At 41.5% G+C, this 26,156-nt stretch overlaps 1 protein-coding gene and 1 long non-coding RNA gene across 3 annotated transcripts in view; one reads left to right on the top strand and one right to left on the bottom strand.

The window, feature by feature from the left end:
* MYH8 (myosin heavy chain 8) overlaps positions 1-20,406 on the top strand; it is a 28,841-nt gene extending 8,435 nt beyond the window's left edge. Inside the window, exons 13-40 of the mRNA XM_047832023.1 lie at positions 703-821; positions 912-1,061; positions 1,178-1,348; positions 2,235-2,544; positions 2,655-2,722; positions 4,558-4,645; positions 4,729-4,846; positions 5,226-5,349; positions 5,445-5,581; positions 7,246-7,501; positions 9,390-9,632; positions 9,726-9,902; positions 9,983-10,128; positions 10,212-10,302; positions 10,391-10,780; positions 11,442-11,568; positions 12,141-12,259; positions 12,387-12,583; positions 13,678-13,861; positions 13,946-14,111; positions 14,209-14,333; positions 15,630-15,938; positions 16,658-16,861; positions 17,918-18,043; positions 18,131-18,301; positions 18,485-18,589; positions 19,157-19,252; positions 20,144-20,406. Of these exons, the coding sequence (XP_047687979.1) occupies positions 703-821; positions 912-1,061; positions 1,178-1,348; positions 2,235-2,544; positions 2,655-2,722; positions 4,558-4,645; positions 4,729-4,846; positions 5,226-5,349; positions 5,445-5,581; positions 7,246-7,501; positions 9,390-9,632; positions 9,726-9,902; positions 9,983-10,128; positions 10,212-10,302; positions 10,391-10,780; positions 11,442-11,568; positions 12,141-12,259; positions 12,387-12,583; positions 13,678-13,861; positions 13,946-14,111; positions 14,209-14,333; positions 15,630-15,938; positions 16,658-16,861; positions 17,918-18,043; positions 18,131-18,301; positions 18,485-18,589; positions 19,157-19,252; positions 20,144-20,293 (4,667 nt within the window). The 3' untranslated portion in view covers positions 20,294-20,406. The remainder of the gene's footprint in view (positions 1-702; positions 822-911; positions 1,062-1,177; positions 1,349-2,234; positions 2,545-2,654; positions 2,723-4,557; positions 4,646-4,728; positions 4,847-5,225; positions 5,350-5,444; positions 5,582-7,245; positions 7,502-9,389; positions 9,633-9,725; positions 9,903-9,982; positions 10,129-10,211; positions 10,303-10,390; positions 10,781-11,441; positions 11,569-12,140; positions 12,260-12,386; positions 12,584-13,677; positions 13,862-13,945; positions 14,112-14,208; positions 14,334-15,629; positions 15,939-16,657; positions 16,862-17,917; positions 18,044-18,130; positions 18,302-18,484; positions 18,590-19,156; positions 19,253-20,143) is intronic.
* LOC125151299 (uncharacterized) overlaps positions 1-26,156 on the bottom strand; it is a 77,742-nt gene that overhangs the window by 48,784 nt on the left and 2,802 nt on the right. For both annotated transcript variants that reach the window (XR_007146721.1, XR_007146722.1), the window contains exon 2: positions 5,373-5,474. This is a non-coding gene — a long non-coding RNA (uncharacterized LOC125151299). The remainder of the gene's footprint in view (positions 1-5,372; positions 5,475-26,156) is intronic.

Raw genomic sequence — 26,156 nt, 5'->3', positions numbered from 1 at the left:
TAAAATAAAAAAACTGAGAAAGAAAAAAATCATATATTCCATGTGTGGAACATATAGGACCTACCAAGGAAGCTGAAGTTATTTGTCCCCTGAAGCCTTTCCTGACCACTTCAGCTTGACATATTTTCTCCCTCCTCCTAAACTTTTCAGCAGTTACTCTGCACCTGACATATGCCATTTACATTACAGTCACTGACACAATTTTAGAAAGAGACCCTGTAGGGGTCACATGGTGAAATTTAATACCCTCATATTCAGAGAGTGAAACTGAACAAGTGGATTTAAGTTGGGAGGAGCAAAACTGAAATGAGGATCCAAATATTCACACTTCTATCCCTCTCTAATGGTAAATATTAAGATGGATTTATCTTTTCCTTCCAACTACACCTGATGTGTCTGCCTTAAGGGCAGAGACAACGGCTTTTGCCTTACATAAAGTGTCACCATAAACACTGGACATATTTTCACTGTTGATGAATTTCTCAAAAGCTACTTGCAATAAATCACCAAAGTCCAGTATACCCGACCATTTATTAGCGAGTACATGCTCTAATGTACAGAAAGCCTCATCTGACCCCCTACATAATTACTTAAAGCTTTTTTTTTATAAAGAGTAAAGAAAATTAATTAGATAAAAATAGAAAATTAGCTGAAAGAGGATATCCGCTATTAAACAACATTTCTTGAATTGTGTCTCTGCAGTTGCTGACAAGGCAGCCTACCTCCAGAGTCTGAACTCTGCTGACCTGCTTAAAGCCCTCTGCTACCCCAGGGTCAAGGTCGGCAACGAGTACGTCACCAAAGGCCAGACTGTGCAGCAGGTAAGTGAATGGGCTCAATGAATCACACACATCCCCAGCCTTTTCAACACGTCTTTAGTAACGCCAACAATCATTACTCTGTCCACGAAGGTATACAACGCAGTGGGCGCCCTGGCCAAGGCCGTCTACGAGAAGATGTTCCTGTGGATGGTCACCCGCATCAACCAGCAGCTGGACACCAAGCAGCCCAGACAGTACTTCATCGGGGTCCTGGACATCGCCGGCTTTGAGATCTTTGATGTGAGTTGTTGGAATAAGCGGCCCTGTTAAGGCCCCTCCGCTTCATGTCTGCTCTGCCGAATTCCCCCTGGGTTTCCCAAACTCACTTGAGCTCTTTGGTGTTTGCAACGCCCTAGTTCAACAGCCTGGAGCAGCTGTGCATCAACTTCACCAACGAGAAGCTGCAACAGTTCTTCAACCACCACATGTTCGTGCTGGAGCAGGAGGAGTACAAGAAGGAGGGCATCGAGTGGACGTTCATTGACTTCGGGATGGACCTGGCTGCCTGCATCGAGCTCATCGAGAAGGTTTGTATGACTTGTAAAGAAAGGCTGACTGCAAGGACAACCCTCCCAAGTATCTGAAGCAATTCTAGAAAGTATCACTGTGATCTAAATAGATGGATATCAGAATTCCTCTTTAGAACGAACTCCCTCTTTTCAACTTTTACATGAGAAGGATCAGTGTTTAGTTTTGTTGTGTTCTGAACGGTTTGGTTCTAACAGCAACGCAACCCGGTTTTTAAGCAGCTCTGAGAACTCAACTGAGGTGATGTGCTCTACTACCAGAAGTACCTCATTAGTCCTCAATCTACCTCTGCTACAATCCCAGGTGTCAGCCGCAAAAATAAGTCTTTTTTCTAGATAAAAATTAGTACACATGTAACCCAGCTAAGGCCTGTATGAAAGGTAATCTGTTCACAAGTCAAGAAGTCCAATTACTTATGCTTTTCCATAATCTATCTTTAAGGAGATTAAATACAGAAAATGTCTTAAATAAGGTTTGGGTTATTTATACTATTCAATTACTGCACCTAAAGGAAACATCACTCTAAGTCAGTAAGTCCTTTTCGTAGCAAAATAAAACAATGACAGCAGATTAATTCACTCAATAGGCAAAAAGTGTGATGATACAGAAGATTTTAACAAACTGCCCAGACGTGCTCTGCTGACATTTGGAGTCTGAATTCAGCTATTCTTTTAACTGAAAATGTTGCTTTGGATTGAACATGGCAAGGAATGGTGGAAACATCATTCTAGTGATAACAAAAGGACTTCTTTGTGAGCTATGACCCTATTTTATTTTACATATTTTTTAATTGGCAGTTCTAATAATTTAATCAAATAAAGTCACCATGTCTGTATCTTTTGAGAGAAGGTAGGTTGACACTAATATCCACCTTTCTGAATCCAGCCACTGGGCATCTTCTCCATTCTGGAGGAGGAGTGCATGTTCCCCAAGGCCACGGACACCTCCTTCAAGAACAAGCTGTACGACCAGCACCTGGGCAAGTCCGCCAACTTCCAAAAGCCCAAGGTGGTCAAGGGCAGGGCCGAGGCACACTTCTCGCTGATCCACTACGCCGGCACCGTGGACTACAACATTGCCGGCTGGCTGGACAAGAACAAGGACCCCCTGAATGACACCGTGGTTGGGCTGTACCAAAAGTCCGCAATGAAGACTCTGGCCAGTCTCTTTTCCACATATGCTAGTGCTGAAGCAGGTACTTTCTGTGCCTTCAATCTATATTAAACCTATTCCCCCAGAATGTCCATACAACATTCCAGCCTCTAGGATTCTACTTTAATTGATGGGTTTTTCTTTCTACCTCAGACAGTGGTACAAAGAAAGGTGCTAAGAAGAAGGGCTCCTCTTTCCAGACTGTGTCAGCCCTCTTCAGGGTAAAGTACAAAGTCCATCCCAAAATCCTATTTTCTTTTTTTTAATGGTTTTTTTTTTTTTTTTTTGAGAGAAAGAGGGAAAGAAAGAGAGAGAGGGAGGGAGAGCAAGTGGAGGAGGGGCAGAGAGAGAGGGAGACACAGAATCCGAATCCAAAGCAGGCGCCAGACTCTGAGCTGTCAGCACAGAGCTCAATGCGGGGCTTGAACTCACAAACTGAAATCATGACCTGAGCTGAAGTCGGACCTTAACCGACTGAGCCACCCAGGTGCTCCTCAAAATCCTATTAAGTTTCTACGAATTATAATTACAGGGTTTGAAATAAATTAGAACGGAATAGAATGTTCTAATGTTCTCTTATCATGGTAGAACCAAAGCAAAACCACTCTTACAGGGTCAGATGCTTTACCCATTATCCCTCATTATGATCATCTGATGTACTGAGGAATGCCAAAACATCCTTAGAAGCTCACTTATTACATAATCAGGCTGATTTTTAAAGAAGCATAGCTGAACTTCAAGGCTGTCCCTAGGGAAGCCGTATCTTTATTCTACTAATGTTGCCCTTTGAGATGCTCCCGAGTTCCTGTTTGAGAAGGAACCAGAGATACACTCTTTAGGACATCCCTCCACCAAAACACATCTTCATCCTCTGAGGTGGATTTAATTTTTTGTAATGGCTGGAAATCATCTAAAGCCAAGCCTAGTGATATATGGATGATTAACCTTAGAAAATATATCTTGAGATTAAAATAACAACAATTTTACTACAAATAATGTGATTTTGTTAGGTAGCTTAAAAACTGTCGCCTCCAAAGGGACGTGTGTGAAATGTCTGGATTAATGACTGCTTTATCAGAATCTGTATGGCTAAGTCTCATTCCTTTTAAAACTAAAATGAGGATATAATCCATGACTGAAACAGTAAAACCAGCCTGTCCTTTTTCTTTCTATCAAATTGCATTATCTCATGGAGGCTCTTCCTTCATCAACTCATCCTTGTATGTATCTTCAAGATTAGAAGCTCACAGTAATTATTTTATTTCTGAATAGTTAAATGAGACATGAAAGAAAAAAAAAAAGCCACTCTGCCTTCTCAGAGTATACCTAAGAAATATTTACATGTGAGTTTCCTATAGTTGAGTAAAACATCATCATCGGTCATAAACAGTTATTCAACTTCTGGAATAAGTCCTTCCAGATGCTTCAGACCATGGATCATTCTTCCTATGCACCCGAAATCCACCTAAACAAGGTTATATAGTCTCTGGATTTTAGACTCTTCAAAAAAAAAGACAAAACAATACAAAACAAGAAGTCACAGGTCCCAGGGAATAATAAACTTGAGGAAGGAATGGCTAACCTAGGTTACCACTGTAAACTACTACTGTGAAAATTACCAGCACTGAGACAGACGGAAGAGGCCTTAGAGGTAATCTCAACTCTTCAGATTAAGGCCCAGAGAGTCGAAAGGGATTTTACAGAGTCAAGCAGCTCATTAGCTGGCAGAACGAGACCACAGTCTTTTGTCTTCTGATTCCCAGTTGAGAACAATTCCTATGCATCAAGGCTACTGGATTTGCAGCTTGTTTATAAGGCAGACCCTAGATATTATAAACGAATACCTTTACAGAGCTGCATTCTTCCAGCACTTTGACCTGGTGGTTATTTGGCAGGCTAGAGCTCTTGAGACGTTTAAAATACAGAGCAATCGAAGCCTCATAGGCTAATACCTAACAGTTAAGAGAGTGTCTAGGTTCAGTCCAAATAATTACCAAAAAAAGCAATCTGAAATAAAACTTCCTCATCAAGAACTTCCTTCTGTCTGGTTTTCTAGGAAAATTTAAATAAACTGATGACCAATCTGAGGAGCACACACCCTCATTTTGTACGGTGTATCATTCCCAATGAAACCAAAACTCCTGGTAAGATATAAGAGCATGAAATAATCAAACAGGCACAAGTTTGAAAATGGACTACCCAAAACTAAGTACTCTTCTATTTGCAGGGGCCATGGAGCATGAACTTGTCCTGCACCAGCTGAGGTGTAACGGAGTGCTGGAAGGCATCCGCATCTGCAGGAAGGGCTTCCCCAGCAGAATCTTATATGGGGATTTTAAACAAAGGCCTGTCTCTCTTTGTTTGTATTTCACTGCATGCTGCAGACCATTCTGTCACCTTAACTGTTGTCCTCTGTGTCTCATGTATCCTGTGTCTCATGTACCCTACTCAGTGAATACTGTAAAATTAAGAAGTCAAATAATATAGTCCGGTGGTAGCAGGGCAGGAGAACAGTTCAAAGGGGTGGTATTTCTTACAAACAGGAAGGAGGCATGCATTAGGCAAAAGAAAAATCACATTGTTTTACTGTTGGAACTTAAAAGGACATGTGGATTTTCTACTTTTACTTTTTCTCTGATTTTTGTTAATGCTTCTTTCTGGTGTCTCAGTTTCCACATATAATCACACCTCCCTAATAATTCTTTTCTTTGTTTCACTGAACAGATACAAAGTTTTAAACGCAAGTGCTATTCCAGAAGGACAGTTCATCGACAGCAAGAAGGCTTCTGAGAAACTTCTCGCCTCTATTGATATTGATCACACCCAATATAAATTTGGGCATACCAAGGTATAGCTGTTATCTATGCATACCTGACCCATTCCCTTCACCATTTCTGCATCTTCTGTACTATGGGGATGACATGGGATTCACTTTTCCTCCAGGTGTTCTTCAAAGCTGGCCTTCTGGGTCTTCTGGAAGAAATGAGAGACGAAAAGTTGGCCCAGATTATAACGAGAACTCAAGCTGTCTGCAGGGGATTCCTAATGAGGGTAGAATATCAGAAGATGTTGCAAAGGAGGTAAAAGCTGTGCAGATTATCAGAACTGTAAGATCCCTTGGGGACTATTACTCAGTGTTCTTTCTTCATTAACTTTCATTTTGTGGCTGATACGTGCTTCTCACACAGTTCAGAACTCACTCCTACAACACATCAGCCTTTGCTTAACCCCTCACATTTGGGACTCCTTCCAATTTCTCCTTTTCCATCCACCTCACATAGACCTGCCAGAACACTCGGCAATAAGCACCATTTTCATCAGGCCGTATCTCCGTCTGTGGCTCCCATTTCACGTCAAATCCAAGTTGCCCTGCGTGGCCATCGAGGCTGTCTCTATTCCCCACTGCATCCGTCATCCCCAGCCACACAGCCTTTTCCAGCCAGGCTACACAATTCACTTGTCTGTCTTCACGTTTGCCCCAGCCTTTTCCCCTCACCCTAATTTACCGACTTACCAATTCAGAACATGCACTTCTTTCTCCAATAAACCTCGTCCAGCTTGCTCTACCCAGCACTACTGTGCTCCCTACCACCCCCGACACACACACATTTTGCGTTCATTTTGCTCATCTGTGCTTATTTGGATTTGCACTGTAAGTGTTCCCAAGCCTTTCCCATATGTCTACATTATGGCTTCTGCATGGTATTTGCCTTCTCAGAGTCATGGTTCTTGTAATTTGCACCTATACAGAAACAGAATTTACATTTTAATAATAAAGAGGACTAGACATTGCTACAAGGTAATCAAACCTTGTTTTGTCTATTGCTACAGTCTGCAGAAGGGATATCTTTTATTACTATTTAAAATTTTATTTAAATAAAACAAATTTGAGTGCTCAATGCATACTAAATCCCCTGCAGAAATTAACAATTTAAACAACTAAGAATGAGAGGCATTTAAAAGAATTTGAGAAACATCACTACATTGTCTGAAGAAGCTAACAAAAGTCGATGAGTGGATAATTCAGTGGTAACCAAAATAAGAGGAAAGGCTTCAAGAAAGACAGGCTACATCAGAAGTTCACACAGCGGGGAAACGCAGAAAGCACCCCATGCCATCTTACAGCTCACATCTGTGTGCCAGCGGCCAAGCGGCACACTCAGCTTACAACTGCCACGCCCACTCCCAAATCACTAAGACTGTATATCCAAATGATCTTAAATTGGTATGTGTTGCTCATACCTGCAAAGTATTCCCACTTTAAGGTCAGCTCCTTTGCTAGCGTGGTCAGGTCTTAAAAACACAGAATTAGGGGTGCCTGGGTGGCTCAGTTGGTTAAGCGTCCAACTTCCCTCAAGTCATGATCTCAGTTTGTGAGTTCGAGCCCCGCGTCGGGCTCTGTGCTGACAGCTCAGAGCCTGCAGCCTGCTTCGGATTCTGTGTCTCCCTCTCTCTCTGCTCCTCCCCTGCTCACACTCTGTCTCTCTCGCTCTCAAAAATAAACATTAAAAAATTGCTTTTAAAAAGAACACAGGATTATTTGGTATGAGCAGTACACATTAGCAAAGTGGTTAGACGGGGAACCAGCAGGAGTGTGTGTGTGTGTGTATATATAAAGCCTGCGTATAAATCATCTCTACATACGGGATCATTACAAGGGGAATTTGTGTGGAAAATACAAAATAACAACAGTGACGCTGCCTCTGACGGATCAATCTACACTGATATTTTCACGTCATTTCAGAGAAGCCCTCTTCTGCATCCAGTACAACGTCCGCGCCTTCATGAACGTCAAGCACTGGCCCTGGATGAAACTCTTCTTCAAGATCAAGCCCCTCCTCAAGAGCGCAGAGACCGAGAAGGAGATGGCCACCATGAAGGAGGAGTTTCAGAAAACCAAAGACGAACTCGCCAAGTCAGAGGCGAAGAGGAAGGAACTGGAGGAAAAGATGGTCACTCTCTTGAAAGAGAAAAATGACCTGCAGCTTCAGGTTCAATCCGTGAGTACTGTGTATTTGGGATACACCACATTATGGAAGCGTTTCTGGAAGGCATAGATACTTTGGATTTACAAATAGCTTCATCTTTTTTTTTTTTTAATGTTTTTATTTATTTTTGAGAGAGAGAGACAGAGACAGAGTGTGAGAAGGCGAGGGACAGAGAAAGGGAGACAGAGAATCTGAAGCAGGCCCTAGAATCTGAGCTGTCAGCACAGAACCCACGAGCCATGAGATCATGACCTGAGCTGAAGTCAGACGCTTAACCTACTGAGCCACCCAGGCGCCCCACAAATAACCTCATCTTGAAACAGAAAATCTCAAGTTACTTTTTTTAGCATTTCACTTACCTTTCAATAGTCCTGTGAGGAAGACACAGCACAATGACTTCCAAATTACAAATGGAAAAGGGAAGACTAAAGCACGTATTCAATAACATCACAATTTTAACAGCCACAAAGGAAGCAGTTTAAAGCGAAAACTCAGTCAATATTTTACCCACTTGCCCTGCAGGCTTCATCCCAGCCTCACAAGGATCATCCTATTTTCTGAACGCAGTGTAGGAGATTGTATTGAAAGAAAAATCATTACTCTTATTTCTCTCCATCCCTACTGAGATTTAGTTCAATAAACCTGTTTGCAGTTACCTGAACTGAGTAACCGTAGTCTAAAGTAAAGCCAAGTACCCTCTGCGATTCTTCCTTCGATAGAGACCCCGAGTCTTTAGACTTCCGTTTATGATCTCAGGAAAGAGTTGTAATCAGGGTGGGGGACAGTTCTGGGCTCTGACCAAATGTAACTTCCCATTTCCTTGGACCTAAAGCCCACCAATGTCATGAAGAAACCTAAAATCGTTAAGCTATTTTCAGCTTTTCTTTCTGATAACTTCGCTTACATGAAGGTTACCTTTTCCCAAAAGCACAAGATCAAAAGCCTCTCCATCTTAACCTCTCTTCGCAGTTATTATCATCAGTGAATAAATATTTATTGAGTGCATCACTATTAAAAATAACAGCAAAGGAACGCTGGTAAGTCCCCATTATCATCCACTTAAGTGTTTAAACTAAAAAACGTAAGGTATGAACAAAACCAGCACTGAGTAAGAAGTTAAAGAAATTCCCCGGGCTAGAGTAATCTAATAAGGCTGAGCTGATTTTTATTTGAGACCCTTAGTCACTCATAAAAAAAATGTGTGGAGCTATTTAGTGCCTCAAAATTGCATGTTCTTGTATATTCTAAAATTCACATTGAGACTAATAGGTGTTCCGTACGATGGAAATGAAAATTGTGGACAATTACAGCACTGTTAGGGACTATCAGGAAGGTTGGGAGTGTGTGACAAATGGCGCATGGAAAGGTATTCATAGGCATAAAACTGTTTAAGTTCTTTTTCTTTTCCTTTCTAAATCCAGTCCAGCAACTAGCTGTTTGAGGTGAGCAGAGAATGATCAAAACCAAATTTAACCAATCTAAGTCACAATCTTTGAATATTATAGCTAAAGTGTTCCTAGTGATCATTTATTCCCACTCCCTCAACTCCCTATGAGAAAAGTGAGAACAATAGAAATAAAGCAATTTGCTTGAGTTCATCCATACGGAGGCAATACTGAGATAAGAGCTCAGGCTTCCATCGGCCTATCACTCTTCTAGACACTACTGTGTAGTCAATTGCTTCAATACAATCATTTTTCAGGTTAATTTGCTTCTAAATCTATAGTCTCACTTTTAATTAGCTGCATTTCTCTAAGCCATGTAATAATGTTCAATTAAGTTTAATTTACATTCATACTGAAAGAGTCACCAGAATTCAACAAACACTACTACTTTGTGCAAAGAACAAGTTCAAAATCAGTAACAAGTTCTCTAAATATCTTAATGAATCCCTCTGCAGGAAGCTGATGCCTTGGCTGATGCAGAGGAAAGGTGTGAGCAACTCATTAAGAACAAAATCCAGCTGGAGGCCAAGATCAAGGAGGTGACTGAGAGAGCTGAGGATGAGGAGGAGATCAATGCCGAGCTGACGGCCAAGAAGAGGAAACTGGAGGACGAGTGTTCAGAGCTCAAGAAAGACATTGACGACCTTGAGCTGACCCTGGCCAAGGTTGAAAAGGAGAAGCATGCCACAGAGAACAAGGTACGAATCACACTCTGTTCTACCATATCGAGGTTCTGCCAGCCTAGCAAACCTGATTTAGAGCAGATACCATTTCTTCTTTAATTTTTCAAGGTGAAAAACCTCACGGAAGAGATGGCAGGCCTAGACGAAACCATTGCTAAGCTGACCAAGGAGAAGAAGGCCCTCCAGGAGGCCCACCAGCAGACCCTGGATGACCTACAGGCAGAAGAGGACAAGGTCAACACGCTGAGCAAAGCTAAAACCAAGCTTGAGCAGCAAGTAGATGATGTAAGTGTGGTTCTGATATCCATGTGAAGGATATTTTTAAATACACTTTCAATGTTTAACATACTTTCCTTTCTCATTAGCTTGAAGGGTCATTAGAGCAAGAAAAGAAACTCCGCATGGATCTAGAGAGAGCAAAGAGGAAACTGGAGGGAGACCTAAAATTAGCCCAAGAATCCACAATGGATGTAGAAAATGAGAAACAGCAACTTGATGAGAGACTCAAAAAGTAGGAACTCCAGAAAAACATCCTGTGTGGTATCATCTTTCAATTCCTAGGAGTACTAATATGTCTCATTCTTTTGTCTGAAGGAAAGAATTTGAAATCAGCAATTTGCTAAGTAAAATTGAAGATGAGCAGGCAGTAGAAATTCAACTACAAAAGAAAATCAAAGAGCTGCAGGTGAATCATCTAACCTCCATTTGTTTCTGTACCCCCAAAACCCCTGAGATTGAGATGAGTTTATGTTAATGTATGTGTGTCACCCCAGGCCCGCATCGAGGAGCTGGAGGAGGAAATCGAGGCAGAGCGGGCCTCCCGGGCCAAAGCAGAGAAGCAGCGCTCAGACCTCTCCCGCGAACTGGAAGAGATCAGCGAGCGGCTGGAAGAAGCCGGCGGGGCCACTTCCGCCCAGATCGAGATGAACAAGAAGCGGGAGGCTGAGTTCCAGAAGATGCGCAGGGACCTGGAGGAGGCCACCCTGCAGCACGAAGCCACGGCGGCCACCCTGAGGAAGAAGCACGCGGACAGCGTGGCCGAGCTGGGGGAGCAGATAGACAACCTACAGAGGGTCAAGCAGAAGCTGGAGAAGGAGAAGAGCGAGTTGAAGATGGAGATTGACGACCTGGCCAGTAACATGGAGACCATCTCCAAGGCCAAGGTACCAAATACCATCTACAAATGATGGTAACTAATAACCTGTAACAACACTCATTGTTTCTGTCATTAAACATTGTTTGCCGGCAGCTTACAACACTAATATTTCCTAATATTCTAATATATTCCCTTCTACTTCATTTTTGTCAGTACTTAGTTATGACCCCTTAAGACTATTGCAAAATCCACATTAAGCAAGCATCAGTATCAGTGGGATAAATGAACAGGCTCCAACGATGACCACTTCAAGGACATTTCCACACTCATCATATTTGAATCCTAGCCTGTCCCATAAAGTTGGTGCCATAACTTCCTACTCACACTTGACTTGAATTTATTCACTCTAAAAATATTTTAAGAATCAAGTTTTAGGGGCACCTGGGTGGCTCAGTCAGTTAAACATCTGACTTTGGCTCAGGTCAAGATCTCACAGTTCATGAGTTCAAGCCCTACGTCCCCTGTGCTGACCGCTCAGAGCCTGGATCCTGCTTTGGAGTCTGTGTCTCCCTCTATCTATGGCCTTCCCCTGTCCACACTCTGTCTCTCTCTCTCAAAATAATGAACATTAAAAAAAACCTTTGTTTGAAGAATCTTTTTTTTTTTTTTTTTTTTTTTTTTTTTTACTGCATTCAATGTCTCACCTTTCACTGACACATGTCCTATAGGGGAACCTGGAAAAGATGTGCCGCACTCTAGAAGACCAGGTGAGTGAACTTAAGACCAAGGAAGAGGAGCAGCAGCGGCTGATCAATGACCTGACGGCTCAGAGAGCGCGTCTGCAGACAGAAGCAGGTGGGGGACTTTTCCTGAGCCCTGAAACTACATACTAAATAAAAGTGATCCCAGAGGTGGGGCGCCTGGGTGGCTCAGTCAGTTAAGCATCCAACACTTGATTTCGACTCAGGTCATGATCTCCTGGTTCATGAGTTCCAGCGCCGTGTCAGGCTCTACGCTGGCAGTTGTAGAGCTTGCTTGGGATTCTTTCTCTCCCTCTCTCTCTCTCTGGCCCTCCCCTGCTAGCACTCTCTCTCAAAATAAATAAACATTTAAAAAAAAATTTTTAAGTGATTCCAGGGGTTCTGAATAAACAGCATTACTCTCTCCCATTTTAGAGGGGAATAAACGAACTGTTGGAATCTGCTGAGCAGGTCAGAAAGAATACAAAGGAAGAATGAGCAGAGTAGTTTGTTACACTCCTGTGGCATTTCTGCTGCTTAACTCCAGTTCTAACCAGTGCTATACTCATAGTTAGAAGCAGATAAAGTATATACTTGATACACATATATAAATACATACAGATACATAAGAAAGCTTGAGCTTATTTTTATGCCATTAACAAATTCATCTACTTCTCTTGTTCTTAGGTGAATATTCCCGACAATTAGATGAGAAAGAGGCTTTGGTCTCTCAGCTTTCAAGGAACAAACAAGCATCTACACAACAGATTGAGGAGCTGAAACATCAGCTGGAGGAAGAAACAAAAGTGAGTTTTACCAAAGGTCTTCTCGGCTAAGCAAATCTAAACACGTCCAGTTAGGTTCTCCTCTGGGTATGTGAACTATGTAGCACTGAATAAACGATTTTAAGTCACTGAAATGGTACTTCCACAGGCCAAGAACGCGCTGGCCCACGCCCTGCAGTCCTCCCGCCACGACTGTGACCTGCTGCGGGAACAGTACGAGGAGGAGCAGGAGGGCAAGGCCGAGCTGCAGAGGGCAATGTCCAAGGCCAACAGCGAGGTGGCCCAGTGGAGGACCAAATACGAGACGGACGCCATCCAGCGCACAGAGGAGCTGGAGGAGGCCAAGTATGTGCTGTGAACGCTGGGGGAAGAAAACGACATGGTTTCCTAGCTGCACAACTCAACAACTCCCAGCAACACTATGATGATGTTGATGATGATAACATAAGGGTAACAGCAGATGTGAAATTTACTGACTGCACACTATGTGTCAAGTACTATACATATGTCAGCTCATTTAGTATCCATGGCAACATCATGTTTTATCCCTATTTTACAGACAAGGAAACTGAGGCTATGAGAGGTGAACCAACTAACCCAAGAGCACACAATTAATAAATGGTACAGCTAGGATTAGAACCAGATATTCTGATTCCAGAGCCCACCTTCTTAAGTACTGTAATAAGAAGACATAGCTGGAGGCCACCAAATTGTACATAATGTCCACAGTCTAAATAAAATAAAGCTTTAGTCTGTGTACAGACCAAAGGGGACCTTCAAATAGATCTTCTTGGACTTCAGGGCTAAAGGCTTTTCTGTACCTTAAATATGTAGAGCTGGCAACACTATAGGGAATGAAGCAAGAATGTAGGCAATTCAGAAGGAAAAATTAAACCTGCCTTTGCTTAAACAGCATGAATTATTCTGATTTATCCACCAATTTCTTTCTCTGGTGAGAATTCCAAATATGTATTAGAAGAAACTAGCTATTTTTCTCTGGGGATAAAGTACATAAAATGAAACGGAAAGGCTGAGAAAGCAAATGAATATGCTCAGTACATTTCTGCCCGGTAAAACACCTAGTTAGCCTGAAATCCTTTTTGGAAAGAGATGAGATATATAAATCAATCAACAAAATTGTCCTGGATAATCATTTTCTGCAACCATACTCAATCAGAAGTCCTTAAAGTCCTGAATCACTTACACAGTAAGACCCATATAATAGAGTGCTAACAGCAGCCTCTAAGAACTGAATTCCGTTGTTCACCATTTTGGACCTTTTCATACAGCAACAATCTAGAAAGCAGTTCTGGCTGCCACAGTTTGGATGACCATACATAATGCACCATTATAGAAGCAGGGCTGAGAAGGGGACCAAGGAGGTGATCACCTGCTCCTGTTCTTGACCACTCTCCTTAATTGCTTGGCTAACTTTTCAGGAAGAAGCTGGCCCAACGTCTGCAGGACGCCGAGGAGCACGTAGAAGCAGTGAACGCCAAATGTGCCTCCCTGGAGAAGACGAAGCAGCGGCTCCAGAACGAAGTGGAAGACCTCATGCTCGACGTGGAGAGAACAAACGCAGCCTGTGCGGCCCTGGACAAGAAGCAGAGGAACTTCGACAAGGTGGCCCAGACTGCTGAAACTTCATCAGAGTTTTACTTGGCCTCCCTGTCTTCTTGCAAAGGTTGACAATTTGCTGCTTTTCAGGTCCTGGCAGAGTGGAAACAGAAGTATGAGGAGACTCAAGCTGAACTTGAGGCCTCCCAGAAGGAGTCCCGCTCTCTCGGGACTGAGCTGTTCAAGGTCAAGAATGCCTACGAGGAATCCCTGGATCACCTGGAAACCCTGAGGCGAGAGAACAAGAACTTGCAGCGTGAGTGCTCTTGAACTTCTGTACTTCCAACAGCCGTGTTAAGACCCTTCCATGCCACACCAGTCTGACCACCTCTCCCTGGTCTATTCACCCACAGAGGAGATTTCTGACCTCACGGAGCAGATTGCTGAGGGAGGGAAGCAAATCCATGAACTGGAGAAGATAAAGAAGCAAGTGGAACAAGAGAAATGCGATATTCAGGCTGCCTTAGAGGAAGCAGAGGTACATATTATGATGTGTTGGGGGGTGGGGATCAAAGACATGGGTGAAAACACCCAAAGCAGGCAGTGGATCCATTATCATGCACACAATCTTTATGAAGGACAATTTGGCGATAGTTAGCAAAAGCTTAAAAATGTAATACTATGGGGGCGCCTAGGTGGCTCAGCTGGTTGAGCGTCCGACTTTGGGTTAGGTCATGACCTTGCGGTTTGTGAGTTCGAGCCCCGCGTCGGGCTCTGTGCTGACGGCTCAGAGCCTGGAGCCTGCTTCAGATTCTGTGTCTCCCTCTCTCTCTGCCCCTTCCCCATTCATGCTCTGTCTCTCTCTGTCTCTCAAAAATGAATAAATGTTAAAATTTTTTTTAATGTAATACTATGACCCATCAATTCTGTATCTGAGACTCTATCTCAAGAAAATTATCTTAAAAACACAAAAATGTGCAATCCAAGAACAAAGATGAAGCAACCAAGGAACATCCATATGATGTAATTCTATGCAACCCTAAACATAATTAACATGGGGAAATATTTATGGTAAACAATTTTTAAAGCAACACACATCTGAATATACACTATAATGTCATCATGCAGAAATATATAGAAGTAGGAAAAAAGACTAGAAAAAATGTACCACAATAAGATGGTTATGTCTGGGTGGGGGGCACAATAGGAGGTTTTTCTTGTTTTATATATTGCCCCATTTTCTGCAGTGAACATATACTTTGCAATCAGAAAAACATATGTTTTAAGACTGAGAATTTCTACAACAAGAATTCATATAGCACACATAAACATTTTAATGTTTAATGTTTATGACTGAGAGGCACCTGGGTGGCTCTGTCAGCTGAGCATCCGAGTCTGGATTTTGGCTCAGGTCATGATCCCAGAGTCGTGGGATCAAATCCTATGTCAAGCTCCATGCTGATCATGGAGCCTGCTTAAGATTCTCTCTCTCTCCCTCAGCCCCTCTCCCCCACATGCTCTCTCTTTCTCTCTCTGAATAAGATAACACATGGAGAGTTTATGTTTATTACATGAGTTTAATCATACAGGTTTTGTTATTACTCCTATGAATAATATTTATATACCGCTTTACACTTTACAAAGCACCTTTATTACAGAGCTACCCTATATAATCTATGACTGAATAAACAAAAAAAATGATGTACTTAGCAGGCTCCTGTATTATACTTTGTAAACTCAGACAACTGACATTAATAAGAATTTGGCTCACAAGGAAATATACTCCAAATATTCAAGTTACTTTCCATTATTAATTGATCACTGTTTTGTTAAGGCATCTCTTGAACACGAAGAGGGAAAGATCCTACGCATCCAGTTGGAGTTGAACCAAGTCAAGTCTGAAGTCGACAGGAAAATCACTGAAAAGGATGAGGAAATCGATCAACTAAAGAGAAACCACATCAGAGTCGTGGAGTCGATGCAGAGCACCTTGGATGCTGAGATCAGGAGCAGGAACGATGCTCTGAGAGTCAAGAAGAAGATGGAGGGAGACCTCAATGAAATGGAAATCCAGCTGAACCATGCCAACCGCCAGGCTGCAGAGGCCCTGAGGAACTACAGGAACACCCAGGCCATCTTGAAGGTAAATGGGTCCACATTAACAGCCAAGTCAGGGAAATTATCTGTCTTCCATTCGGCAAAACATCTTTGTGCTAAACAATCCATTTTTTTCTTTTAACAATTTATGTAGCTCACAGTATGCTGGTAAAACCAAATATAAATTAAATATTATATGTACATATACAGAGAATATATTTTTACAGGAACATTATGTAAAAGAACAAACAGAAGTCCAGAGATAAGCTTTGATATGAGAGAAAATGCAAGACTTTGGTACCAATAAGCCTGAGGTTGAAGCTTTTTGTTACTTACTGGCTGCCTGACTTTAGGCAAATTATTTAACCTCTCAGAACGTCTGCTGCTTCTTCTACAATATAAGAATGAAAATACTCATACCTCATGGAGTTCCTCTGAGAATCAAATGAGATAACAGATGTCAAGTACTGGGTAGAACATATGGAAAATGCTCTGTAAATGATAGACATTAGTTACTCGCACATGAAAAAATAACCAGTCAATGGCATAAATAGAATGAGAATCTGTCTCCTGATAATTTTCTTTCACCTAAGCCGGTGACATCACCATTCTCACGCTCAAATGACAGAACTGTCATCTCCTGCTCCTGGCACCAGTAAGTTCTTCCAATTCATCTCCTGGAATGTTCACGTCCTCTTCAGAGTGTCTAAGGTTTTGTTTTTGTTTGTTTTGTTGGGGTTTTTTTTGTTTTGTTCTACTTAACAGGACACCCAGTTGCACCTGGACGATGCGCTCCGGGGCCAGGAGGACCTGAAGGAGCAGCTGGCCATGGTGGAGCGCAGGGCCAACCTGCTGCAGGCTGAGATCGAGGAGCTGCGGGCGACCCTGGAGCAGACGGAGAGGAGCAGGAAAATCGCAGAACAGGAGCTCCTGGACGCCAGTGAGCGCGTCCAGCTCCTCCACACCCAGGTAAGGCCTGTACAGTAAACAGATGCTGGTGTATTGTTAGGTGATGGATAAGAATTAAAGTATGGAAACACTCCATTCCTGTAAATATGTGTATATGTATACTAAAAAAAAAAAGGATGCGGGATGTGCTCTAAAATGTTAACTGCAAGTTATCTTGGAATGAAGGGACTGTAGGTGACTTTTTGGTGTGTGTTCCTGTCTTCTTTTTTTAGGTTTTCTACCAAAAAAAGGAGAGAGTTTTTATAAAAGCAAAATTGACTCTTTAGACTACTTTGAAAACCGTGATGCAGAATAAACTTGAATAAAGATATCTGCTAACTCCCAAATCCAAAAATGTTCTATGTATGTTTCTCATCAGGAGTACTTCTGCACTTAACATTATTGTGTTTACTGGCCTTTTGTCTTGCAAGACATTGCTGACTTGCCTGGACATCAAATGCAGTAGCACCTTGTAGTGATTTTGACAAGCAAAATTGTCAAAATTGACAAGCAGGCCAAGAAGGCCATCACTGATGTGAGCAGAGGGCAACACAATGGTGCTCAGGCAAAATTATCTACCCCCAAATGTTCCCATATGCCTGTTGAGGCAGTACTGATTCCCTCCAAGAACCACTGGGTTAAAATTTTAATAAAATGTTTTCATAAAACTAATTGAGTATTCCCCCAGGGAGCAAACCATGAAAGTTAACAGAGATCCTAACTGAAAAGCTCCCAATGCCAGGCACTCACAAAAAGAATCTATTATTTTCTAATATTTCCAACCTTTTAAGGATAGAATACTAGTAATGTCTGTTTGAAATACAATTAAAAGATAATTATAGGAATTCTTAAATCTCAAAAGTCCTTATGCATAAATTAGAAAGCTACTGGGACAGTGGTGGGGGAGGGGAGTGTTCCAACCTTTCAAATGATTAATACTTTCCACTGAACAAATATTTAAAGTTTAGTAAACTGTTGCCATCAGGTCCCCTGCACAAGCCAACAAGGAAAACATATGTAAAATCCCATGATGGCAGACAGCAAGTCTTGTAAACTTCCATTGACTATTTTTAACAGAACACCAGCCTGATCAACACCAAGAAGAAGCTGGAGACAGACATCTCCCAGATCCAGGGAGAGATGGAAGACATTGTCCAGGAAGCCCGCAACGCAGAAGAGAAGGCCAAGAAGGCCATCACTGATGTGAGCAGAGGGCAACACGGTGGTGCTCAAACTTGAATCCTGATGCGCCAGCCCAGCTCTCAACCGGGTTTGTTCCACTGCTAACAGGCGGCCATGATGGCCGAGGAGCTGAAGAAGGAGCAGGACACCAGCGCCCACCTGGAGCGGATGAAGAAGAACCTGGAGCAGACGGTGAAGGACCTTCAGCACCGTCTGGACGAGGCTGAGCAGCTGGCCCTGAAGGGCGGGAAGAAGCAGATCCAGAAACTGGAGGCCAGGGTGGGTCTCTCACTCTCTCTGAATATGAGAAGGGGAAAGGGCACTCGATCTACCCTTTCTCCCTACATAGTGATACCCATCTTTGTCCTCACCCTGAGGACATCCACCCAGTTATCTTCAGCAGGTCCTGAGCTAATCAATATCCTTCAAGATTGGCTGTATTCATATCTTTCTTGGTTGTAGGTACGTGAACTTGAAGGAGAGGTTGAAAATGAGCAGAAACGTAATGCAGAGGCTGTTAAAGGTTTGCGGAAACATGAGAGAAGAGTAAAGGAACTTACCTACCAGGTAAGGGGAATAACTTTCTAGAATATCCAGACTTCCTGCTCAAAGGAAAACTGACAACTGGCAACTATTAAAGTGGTATTCACAAATAGATACACATTAACCTGATATATAAATTAAGGGGTAAATGCTACAACTGCTTATCACAGACCCTTTCCTAAGCCGGGAAAATCATGGAGGCCTTTAGAAAATGGCATACAAGAGAAAGGAACACAGGTTTTAAAGCCAGATAAACTGGGTATTCATCCTAATTTGGCCTCACTTAATTTTTGAACTTGGGTAGGTTACTTAACACTCTAAACTTTAGTTTCATTACCTATAAAAGAGTAACAGCATCTACTCTCCAGAGTAGGGAGGTAAAGATTAAGGAACATGTGTCTAATTCCCTAATACAGTGCCTGCACAGAGTGGACACTTAACAAGAAAGGCTACTGTTAACAGTATGGAAGCCTCAGCATGGACCAAGTTTACCCCAGGCCCACCTGCCATCATACCAAAGTGATTTACTTTACCACCTGTAGTAGGCTCATTTCATTGTGCTGAATGCAGATTGTTTTTTCAAACTCCCAGACCGAAGAAGACCGCAAGAATGTTCTCAGGCTGCAGGACCTGGTAGATAAACTACAGGCAAAGGTGAAATCGTACAAGAGACAAGCTGAGGAGGCTGTGAGTATCCTTATGCCCTTGAGGGAAGAAGAAAACTTATTCTGAGGTAGAAAATGAGTAAGACTTCAAAAGAAGAGGTTTTTATCATTAAGCATTTGTAAGGGTTGGGGGAGGGGGAAGAAAGTTCCAAATAACCCACCTTACTTGATAGCTGCAAAAAATACACCAACACAACTCTGTTCCATGATAAATACTCCTCTTCCTCTAGAAATGCACAAAACTAAGTGTTCTCAAGAGCCGAACATAAATCTTGTACCCCAACCGACTTGTTCATGCACTACCAGTGTCATCAGGGCCCATCTCTCCACTGCACCGTGACAAATAAAGACAAGTGGGAAGACCCTCCAGCTTCACTTTTCCTGATTGTTCCCCATTCTTCTAGACACAGTGCAGTAGGTAGGAAGCGAGCAGGAAGTTAGGAGGGGGAGGAAGGAAGGAAGAGGCTCAAATGGTAATAAGTAAAACCAATATATGCATGCTTCTTCCCAGACCCACTTTTTCCCTTTCTCTGTATACCAGAGTCAAAATAAATGGCCAAATTTGTTAAGTGAGGTTGTCCCAAAGTTAAAATTTGACCTTGCATTTACTTACTACACCGTCAGGGTATGTGGCTCTCCTCCTCCCTTCTACCCAACTCATGCATCACAGACTTCACATACACCTGGGTTTGCCATACCAAGGTTGTCCCTTCCACTTCAAACGTATTTCTTTCATTCTTTAGAGTGAAAAAAAAAATGTAATTGAAGTTACAAGTTCTGTCCAGATTTTAAGTCAGACGTGGCAAACAGACCATAAGAAGGAAATATCTGGGTTGAGTAGATAATCTGGTTTGGTGACAAGTGCAATGAGAACCACAAAGTCTCATTCTCACAAGTTTCTCTTTCTTCTCAGGAGGAACAATCCAACGCTAATCTTGCTAAATTCCGCAAGCTCCAGCACGAGCTGGAGGAGGCCGAGGAACGCGCTGACATTGCCGAGTCCCAGGTCAACAAGCTGCGGGCAAAGAGCCGGGAGGTCCACACGAAAATCAGTGCGGAGTGAACACAGCTGCCTGATCCTGCCAAGGGGCTGAAGAAGTGCACAAAATGTGCTATTCTGGGCCACTTGGCTATGATGTTTATTTTTCTTTTAATGTTGAATAAATAAAAACTCTAGTAAACTTATAAATTAAACCATACTGTCATTATTTTTCATTTGCAAAATTATTTACTCTCAAATACAGTTCTCACCTAGCTATTTTTTTAATATGATATATGGCTTTGCAGAGCATTCAATTTTTTATACCTCCATCAGCACTCACCTGCACCCCACCCCCACAAGTATCTTTTGCGGGACTTGGTTTTATTAAGACTCTCTAGATTGTTACAAACTACTAAGGAAAATACTCCCCAGGGCTGCCTCTGCAGACAGGATCCATTCACTGATCTACTGCACAAGTAGTTACTGAGCATCTACTCTGTGCCAGGCACTGTTCTTTCCAGTATAGGTACAACAGTGAGCAAAGAGAGTTCCTGCCCTCTGGGAACTTACATCCTACAAGGATAAAAAGGCAACCAACAAATAAGAAGGCATGTAACATGTCAGACAATAAGTACTAGTGGGAAATAAAGAAGTAGAGGGAGGCACTACTTTGTAGAGAATAGGCTTCTCTACAAAATTAGACACCGGAGGGGCGCCTGGGTGGCTTAGTTGGTTAAGCCTCCGACTTTGGCTCAGGTCATGATCTCAGAGTTCGTGAGTTCGAGCCCTGCATTGGGCTCTGTGCTGACAGTGAGGAGCCTGCTTGGGATTCTCTGTCTCCCTCTCTCTCTCCCCCTCTCTCTCTCTCTGTCAAAATAAATAAACTTAAAAAAAAAAAAAAAGACATTTGGGAAGAGACCTGCAGGAACCAAGAGAGTAAGCCAAGCTGAGTATATGAGGTCAGAGTATTTCCAGGCAGAGGGAAAACAGAAAAGGCACAGGCCCTGTGGCAGGGGCAGGTTAGCATGTCACAGGGGCTGGAGGAGAATGAGCAAAATAAAGAGTTATGACATAAGAGAGGAACCAGGGGCCAGATCATGTAGGGCCTGAGGGCCTGAGAACTTGTGTCTTTATTCAGAGTGAGATGTCAAAGCTTTGGAGGATTTAAGTAGAGAAGACATATTAACACACATTTTTAAAAATAACTCTGGCTGCTGCATTGAGAAACAGACTGAAGAATGCAAAGGCAGAAGCTGGGAGACTAGTGAGGGCTCTACAGTAAAATAAAAGATAACAAATGACCATGGCTTAGACTGGAGAAACAGCATTGGGAAAATATTAGGGTGGGGTATTCTGGATGTATTACGAAGGTGACGCACAAGGATTTTCTGACCAACTGGATGAGTGAGTCAGAGAGAAAGCGAGGAAGAAAAAAAAAACTAAGAAGAGAAAAGAGGGACAAAGGATACAAGAAAAAAGTGGTGCAGTGTAAACAGTAGGAGTCTGGTCGTCAGAAAGAGGGAAGGCAGCAGAGCAAAACTGGTGATCAGGACCATGATCTATTTTATGTCCTCCTGTCCCTCCTGCAGCATCTACTTGCTCCCAGCTCCCAACCCTGCCATCTTCAAACCTTTACAGCATAAACTGTACAGCCTATGATCTCAAATATGTCTCAAATTACTAAAAAAGTTTAAAATTTAAAAAAAATCCAAATAAATTTTCTTCAAGAAAATTTTGGATCAAGGAGAAACCCAACACTACAATCACAAAAACTTCCAGAAATAAACATAACAGTAAAGCTTTGTGACCCTGGCTTAGGCAAACAATTCTTAGTTACAACACCAAAAGTACAAGCCATGAAAAAAAAAAGTGTACTTCATCAAAATGTAGTTTTTGCTCTTTGAAAACATGTTTTAAAGAGAATGAAGGGGTGCCTGCGTGGCTCAGTCGGTTAAGTGTCCAACTTGGGCTCAGGTCATGATCTCACGGTCTGTGAGTTCGAGCCTGCGTTGGGCTCTGTGCTGACAGCTTGGAGCCTGGTGCCTGCTTCGGGTTCTGTGTCTCCCCCTCTCTCTGCCCCTCCCCTGCTCGTACTCTGTCTCTGTCTCTCTCTCTCAAAAAATAAAATAAAATAAAATAAAATAAAATAAAATAAAATAAAATAAAATAACAAAATAAAAATAAAATCATAAATAAAGAGAAAAAAAAGATAAGCCACAGACTGGAAAGCATTTGCAAATTATATCCCTGATAAATGACTTGTATCCAGAAGTTTAAAGAAGTCTAAAAATTCAATAAAAAGAAACAGATCACCCAATTTCTAAAGAGGCAAAAGATTTAATAAACATTCTATTAATATTTACCTGTCAGAATGACAGGCAAGAAACAAGGGCTGGAGAGGATGTGGAAAAAAGGGAACCCTCGTGCACTGGTAGTGGGAATGTAAATTGGTGCAGCCACCATGGAAACAATATGGAGGTTCCTCAAAAAATTTTAAATAGAACTATACCATATGATCCAGCAATTCCACTTCTGGGATTTTACCGAAAAAAAAAAAAAAAAAAATGGAAGCACTAAAGTTATAAGACATATGCATCCCCTATGTTCAGTACAATAGCCTATGTAACCCTATGTTACAATAGCCAAAACATGGAAGCAACCTAAGTGTCCTCTCGTAGATGAATAAAAAAGATGTGATACACACACACACAAATATGTATATATGTATATATACGTGTGTGGATATATATATTGTATACAATGGACCATTACTCAGGCACAAAAAAGAATGAAATCTTGCCATCTACAACATGGATAGACCTATAAGGTCATTATGCTAAGTTAAATTAGTGAGACAGAGGAAGACAAATACCAAATGATTTCATTTATTTGTGGAATCCAAAAAAACAAAATAAATGAACAAACAAAACAGAAAGTCTCCTAAATACAGAAAACAAACTGTGGCTGCAAAGGGGAAGGCAGGAGAGGGGAGATGGGTGAAACAGCTGAAGGGGATTAAGGGGTACAAACTTGCAGTTATTAAGTTAAACACCAAGGATGTAAAGTATGGCACAGGGAATAAAGTCAATAACATTGTAATAACTTTGTATGGTTACAAATGGTGACTATACTTACCATCATGAGCATTTAGTACCATATATAAATGTTGGAACAGTATGTTGTACACCTGAAGCTAATATAATACTATATACCAACTATACGTCAATTAACAAATAAATTTATTTCATCAAAGATGATATACAGATGACAAAAAGGCACATGAAAAAAAATTTAAACACACTGAGTCATTGGGTAAATAACAATGAAAACATAATGAGATACCACTACACACCTATTACAATGGCTAAAAGTTCAAGTGTTAGCCAAGAACTGGACCTTTCACATCCATTAGTGATAATGTTAAATGACATAATCACTTCAGAAAATAGTTTGGCCCTAAGAAGAGAGCCCAAATGTCCATCAACTGATGAACGGATAAAGAAGATGTGGTATATGGTTCATGAGTTCGAGCCCTGTGTCAGGCTCTCTGCTGTCAATGAGGAGCCCTCTTCGGATCCTGTGTCTCCCCCCCTTCTCTGTCCTCCCCTACCCATATGATTTCACCCATATGTGGAATTTAATAAACAAAACAGATGAACATATGGGGAGGGGGAGGCGGAGAGAAGAGAGGGAAACAAACCACAGAGACCTTTAATGTCACAGAAAAAAACTGAGGGTTGATGGAGGGAGGTGGATGAGGGGTGGGTGGCTAAATGGGGGATGGGCATTAAGGAGGCACTTGTTAGGATGAGCACTGGGTGCTATATGTAAGTGATAAATCACTAAATTCTACTCCTAAAACCAAGACTGCTACATGTTAACTAACCTAAATTTAATTTAAAAAAAATAGTTTGGCAACAGTGCCTGGGTGGCTCAGTCAGTTGAACATCGACTCTTGATTTTGGCTCACGTCATGATACCCACGTCACAGAATCAAGCCCTGAGTTGGGCTCCACACTGAGAGTGGACCCTCCTTAGGATTCTCTCTCCCTCTCTCTCTCTCTCTCTCTCTCTCCCTCCCCCACTCTGCCCCTCTCCCCTACTTGCACTCTCTCCCTCTTAAAAAACAAATAAATAAAAATTAAAAAAAAGTTTGGCAGCTTCTTCAAAAGTTTAGAAATAATCCATTTGTTCTACTCATTCCACACCTATTTACCCAAAAGAAATATCCATAATATATTTATTTGTAACAACCCCAAAATGGAAACAACCCAAAAGTCCATGAACAAGTGAATGGAGAAATGAACTGGGGTAAATCCATACAATGGAACGTTACTCAGCAATGAAAAGAAATAAATTGTTAACATATGAAAAAGTGGATGATTCTTCAACTAATTATGCTTAGTAAAGAAGACAACCCCCCCAAAAAATTATAAACTCTATTATTCTTTATATAAAATTCTAGGAAATAAAAATTAATCTGTAGTTATTGAAAGCTAACCAGTGGTCACCAGGGGGAATCACAAAGGAGCAGAAGGAAACTTTTCAGGATGACAGACATGTTCATTGTCTTGACTCAGATGATGGCATCAGAGCATAGGCACATGTCAATACACTCTAAATATGTGCTGTATGTAATATGTCATTATACCTCCATAAAGCTGTTTATAATTTTTCACTGAGGGACATACTACAATTACAGTGCTTTGGTAAGATAATTAGAATACTGTATCTCAAACTTTAAAGCCACAGTTAGAATTTTTGATAGCAAATGTATTAAATCTGTTTATCACTTTGGGGAGAATTAACATACTCTGTTGATTCTTCCAATTCATGAAGTTAGTATATCTCTCCATTTATCTAGATCCATGATTTCTTTCATCAGTGGTTTTGTAGTTTTTGGCATATAGAGTTCTATACATGTTTTGTTAGATTCACACCTAAATTTTTCTTTTCCTTTATTTTTTCTTAATTTTTCTCTTCTTTTTAAAAAAATTTTTTAATCTTTATTTATTTTTGAGAGAGAGAGAGAGAGAACAGGGGAGGGGCAGAGAGAGAGGGGAAGACACAAAATCCAAAGCAGACTCCAGGCTCTGAGTGGTCGGCACAGAGCCCAACACAGGGTTCAAACCCATGAAACTGTGAGATCGTGACCTGAGTGAAGTCAGATGCTTAACTAACTGAGCCACCAAGGAGGCCCTCCTTTCTTTTTGCTTTTAAGCAATTGTAAATGGTATTATATTTTTAATTTTGATATCCATATGTTCGTTACTAGCACATAGCATATAGAAATACAACTGATTTTTGTATGAAACCCTACTGAACTCACTTAGTAGTCTGGAAGTTTTTTATAAATTCCTTGCAATTTTCTATATAGACAAACATGTCATCTGGAAAAACAACCCTTTTAAAGTGAATCTAAATTAAAATGAAGTCCAAAACTGCATAGTAAATTCTGGGGAAAGAATCTGATTGGGATTTTGCCTTAAAAATAAAACCAAACTTGGGGCACCTGGGTGGCTCAGTTGGTTAAGTGTCTGACTTCAGCTGAGGTCATGAGCTCAGGGTTTGTGAGTTTGAGCCCCGCATCCAGTTTTGTGCTGACACCTCAGAGCCTGGAGCCTGCTTTGGATTCTGTGTCTCCCTCTCTGACCTTCCCCCTACTTGTGTGCACTCCCTCCCTCTCTCTTTCTCTCTCAAAAACAAATAAAAATTAAAAAAATAAAATAAAATAAAACAAAAATTACTGAAATAAGTTTATTTTCTATTATATTTCACAAGATTTAGCTTGTAATTGCAACTCTCTGCTAATTCTTAGAATAAAGAAGGAATCAACAAAGGAGTTGGGAGAAAAGGGAAAGTTTCCAGTCTTACACACTATGTATGGCATCCATTAGGTTAAAGTTTTGCAATGCAATCATAAAGAATGTCTCATTTTTTGCAA

Source organism: Prionailurus viverrinus, chromosome E1 (genome assembly GCF_022837055.1).
Source record: "Prionailurus viverrinus isolate Anna chromosome E1, UM_Priviv_1.0, whole genome shotgun sequence".
In the NCBI taxonomy this organism is placed as follows: Eukaryota; Metazoa; Chordata; class Mammalia; order Carnivora; family Felidae; genus Prionailurus; species Prionailurus viverrinus.
The sequence above is the reverse complement of the archived record's forward strand: the minus strand, read 5'-3'. Positions and strand labels throughout refer to the sequence as shown.